The following is a 4,335-nucleotide window of genomic DNA, read 5'->3' on the forward strand; positions in this document are numbered from 1 at the left end:
TTGTATATCACTAACCAATGTGTGGGAGTTGCGGATGAACTTTACCGATTACACCTAACAACCGAATGCAGAGAATATTGGCTTTAAACTATATTGCTCTCATTATATACGATATAAGATCGTTCTATTAGGTATTAAGTAAGGACTCGCTAAGAGTCAAATTGTTACAAAATATCTATACCTGAGATACTATCATTCGATATATGATATTAAGTTAGCTAGAGGTTAGGGGAAAGTATGGATCGCTTTTTCACAGTTTTTTTGAAATTTGTTCATTCAGCCTAACAAAATTAGGACTTGATAGAACTTTTAAGATAATTTGAATGTTTTTGGTTAAAAAACATATATACCTATCTAATACGTATGTATTACATATGTATATCGTTGAAGACAGTTTTGCAAATACACTCTCAGAAAATTTCTATTCCATTACTTCTCACAAACAATTTCTGTGCCGCCACTATGTTCTGTGTCTTTTAGCCTCTGTAAATTGACCAGAAACTTGAAGAAAATATAATTAAATTTACCAGACAAGGCAATTACCGAGTGTTCTTGGTTGAAGACACAAGTGCACATATGTTTTAAATGCTATTTGCCATATCAACTTTTAGATATTTGTTATTGAAAACTACGTGAGATTTTGGTTTGCAAGAAGAAATTATAAATTACAAGAAAAAGCGAAGAAAACATAGTAAGTTGACCATATTTTTATCCACATATATGTACATCTGTTAGCTTTTAATGAAAATGTAAGAAAAAACTAAGAATTTAAAACAGTTAAACTGTAGGCCTGAGAACAATCACCAAGCATCTGATATTCACTGTTAAGCAACATTTGTTAGCAACATGTTGCTAAAGAATATAAAAGCTTTCAATATGCAATATATTTCCGTTACAGTGATGGCGACATACAAAGATATTGGGAACAACTTTAAATAAACGTTAGTCACTTCAACATTTTACGTACGGAAGAATGACCCGTCTTAATGAATTTAAGTAAATTTAATCCTAACGAGGTTGGGGTAATTCTTCGACTAAATTCAAGTATTTTCGGCACTAAGCTATGGTACATCCAGTTAACTTTGCCGCGATATGGACCATATTCGCTTACCCAAATATTTATTCACAATAAATTCAGTACATTCCCTTGATATCTTTAGAGTCTCAGCTCTCTAACTTCACTTTACGGGCAACCAAAATTATTTTGGGGACTTTAGATGTTTTCTTCGGTAACAGTCTCCTTAGGGCGTTCACTACCTGCAGCGTCCTCGGTGCTCATTTCGTCTCGTTCAAACTTGGCAAACCACTTGTCGTCGATTGATTTCCTTAGTGCAGAGTTCAAATCATTTTGATCAATCCAAATCTTGGCTTCAATAGTATTTTTTTCCTCAAAAAGTAATGATTTATTAACACACAGAATTCCTTTTTATCCATTTTTTGTAAAATTACAAAAAATGCTTCCCATACAATGCAATATCTCATAAACTAACAGATTGACAGCTGTCAAATTTGCAGGGGACATAGGCATTGTTGCCCACGTATTCGATAGCTAGCTGAAAATCAACCGTCCGATTTTGACATAATATTCCATGGCCTCAAAGCACTCTTTGAGCAGTTTTATTCCGATTTCTTCGTATTAATTTTATCCATATACAGTAAAGTGAGAGAATTGCATGAAATTTGAAATTGTCATTATAGGAAGTAGTCGCGATTAAGGGAATTTTTTGTCACGTGACAATGGTTCGATTACGCAATGGTTCCAGCTACAAATGCGACCTTATTATGGGGCCAAGCCATACGTGTGTCAAGTTTTATTAAGATACTTTAAGTTTTACTCATATATCTCCATATATCTATATATAAAGTCCATCGAAAATAAGAAATTTTTTATCAAAGGTAAATATATGGGTGATGGAGGAAATATTACCCCGAATTTACTATTTTTCGTCAAAAGAACACATTATTATTACAAAGAGAATATCTCTAAATTTTATTAAAATAAGTTGTCCACATAACTTTGTTATTTACTATTAACAGAATTTAAATATTTTTATCTCCAATTTTAGGCATACAAATACATATATTTATTTACATTGCGCCAGAAACAGTTCTAAACAAAAAATAATCATAAAAATATTTGCTTTAAATTTCCTTAATTTAACGATTATTTAAATTTTTCGTTTTTACATTGTTTTTTGTTTGCTTATTTGCCCACAACCGAAGCATTGTTTTGAAAAACATTAAATGAAACTAACTAACGCAATTAAGCAAATCTTCTACTAACTTTGTTATGCTTTCCTCATAATTTTCTCCGTATAAAAGTACTCATAGTCCATGACCTTTATCAAAAGCTCGACGACTTTCAAAGAGGAATTACAAATTCAATACACAAAATTTTAAAGAAAATGAGAACACACGCAGCAACAGCCTTATACTCACTTCTAGCTCTATACTGCCTAGGTAAGCAACAAAAAATAATTATTTAGGTAAAAACTCATAATTTCCAACTAATTCCACAGGAAGTACTTTATGTGGGCCCATAACGGACGTTGGTAAACAGTTTCAGCAGACTGGCGGCACTGTCAATGATTTGGGCAACATTGATGTGGTCAAAGATGCCGTCAAACCAGTCGGTGGTAAAATTATTTCCGATTTAAATCCCATCGAAAACATCATAAGTTCGATTCCAGATGAAATCGGTTCTTTAGAGAAGTTAATTTCTATACTCAGCAAGCTGCTGTCAACAGTAAAACCCAACGACTCTAAGCTTCCTGTCGATAGTTCCTCTGAAATACCAACTGGTTCAGATTACGATGAATCAGAAACGCAAGTTCCAGTCGATAGTTCCTCGGAAGTACCAACTGGTTCCGACAAAGTGGAGTCAGAAACACAGGTTCCGGTCGATAGTTCCTCGGAAATACCAACTGGTTCCGACTACGATGGTTCAGAAACACAGATTCCGGTCGATAACTCCTCAGAAACACCTACTGGTTCCGATTACGATGGTTCAGAAACACAGGTTCCGGTCGATAGTTCTTCGGAAATACCGACAGGTTCCGACCAAGATGAGTCAGAAACAGAAATTCCAGTTGATAACTCCTCAGAAATACCAAGTGATTCCGACTGCGATGGGTCAGAAACTCAGGCTCCAACCGATAATTCCTCTGAAATACCAACTGGTTCAGATTACGATGAATCAGAAACTCAGGCTCCAACCGATAATTCCTCTGAAATACCAACTGGTTCAGATTACGATGAATCAGAAACTCAGGCTCCAGTCGATAATTCCTCAGAAATACCAACTGGTTCAGAAACACAGGTTCCAGTCGATGTTTCCTCAGAAATACCAAGTGTTTCTGACAACGATGAGTCAGCGACACTAACTGAATCCAACCTGATACTTTCTCAGCAGTACCAATTGAATCTAACACCGAATATGATAGTTAATAAGCTTATTGACCTAACATTAAGCAAATTTTCTCCGTTATTTAAATTAATTTACTAAAATTTTGTTTAAGTTGTTGAGAATTATAAATACAAAGTTTTTATTTTACCGTAATTTCAAAAATTTAAGTTTGGATACGAAAAGTATGATTGGGAGCCCACTTCTTACTGTGAAGGCTTAAACAAGACTTAAACAAGAAACGAATTCAATCTTTAACGGAAGGCATCTCTTTATAGTTCTGTTGACCAAAGGTTAAAAATATATTAATCCGAAGAACCTTATACTTTCCCTTGAAATTATACATATTATTAAAAAATGAATATACAATCAACCGGAACGACGTAAATCAGAGTATTAAATACAGGGTTTGTCGTCTCAAAATACTTGCCTTCAATCGCCCTTTTCATGCAAGGAAACAAAAAAATTCCTGGGGGCCACATCTGGGCTGTGGGCGGTTGCGAAAGCTTTGGGATGCCGGCCTTCGTTAGGTAGCTGCTCACAAGAAGGCCGGTGTGAGCCGGGGATTTGTCGTGGTGCAACTACCAATCGGCTGCGATGTCTTGTCGGACCCGATTGACCCTTCGTTTGGGTCTCTTGAGGACTTATACGTAAAACTTGGTTAACGATGCCTTCCCTTTTTTGGGCGAGGAGACGCCGGCCACTCGGAAGATTGCCACCGATACACACCACTTCTTGCTAAAGCAACATCTGGGTAAAACTGCTTGATCATATTAAACATCTCTGTCGCAGATTTACCGAGTTTCACACAAAATTTAATCGTGCACCTCTGCTCTAAGGAACGCAGCATTTTCGGTTTGCACCACTCACAGAAACACGTCACGCGAAAATGTTTTTTTTTTTTATTTTAACCCACTTGGCGCCTCTGTACC

At 35.9% G+C, this 4,335-nt stretch overlaps 1 protein-coding gene across 1 annotated transcript; it reads left to right on the plus strand.

Moving 5' to 3' along the window:
- Positions 1–2,405: 2,405 nt before the first annotated feature.
- LOC120768821 (trans-Golgi network integral membrane protein TGN38-like) lies at positions 2,406–3,637 on the plus strand. The gene is made up of 3 exons (XM_040095574.1): positions 2,406–2,460; positions 2,520–3,442; positions 3,575–3,637. Exons 1-3 carry the CDS (start codon positions 2,406–2,408, stop codon positions 3,635–3,637), a joined length of 1,041 nt encoding a protein of 346 aa, XP_039951508.1.
- The last annotated feature ends 698 nt before the right edge of the window (positions 3,638–4,335 follow it).

The sequence above is a fragment of the Bactrocera tryoni genome, chromosome 2, assembly GCF_016617805.1.
Source record: "Bactrocera tryoni isolate S06 chromosome 2, CSIRO_BtryS06_freeze2, whole genome shotgun sequence".
NCBI lineage: Eukaryota > Metazoa > Arthropoda > Insecta > Diptera > Tephritidae > Bactrocera > Bactrocera tryoni.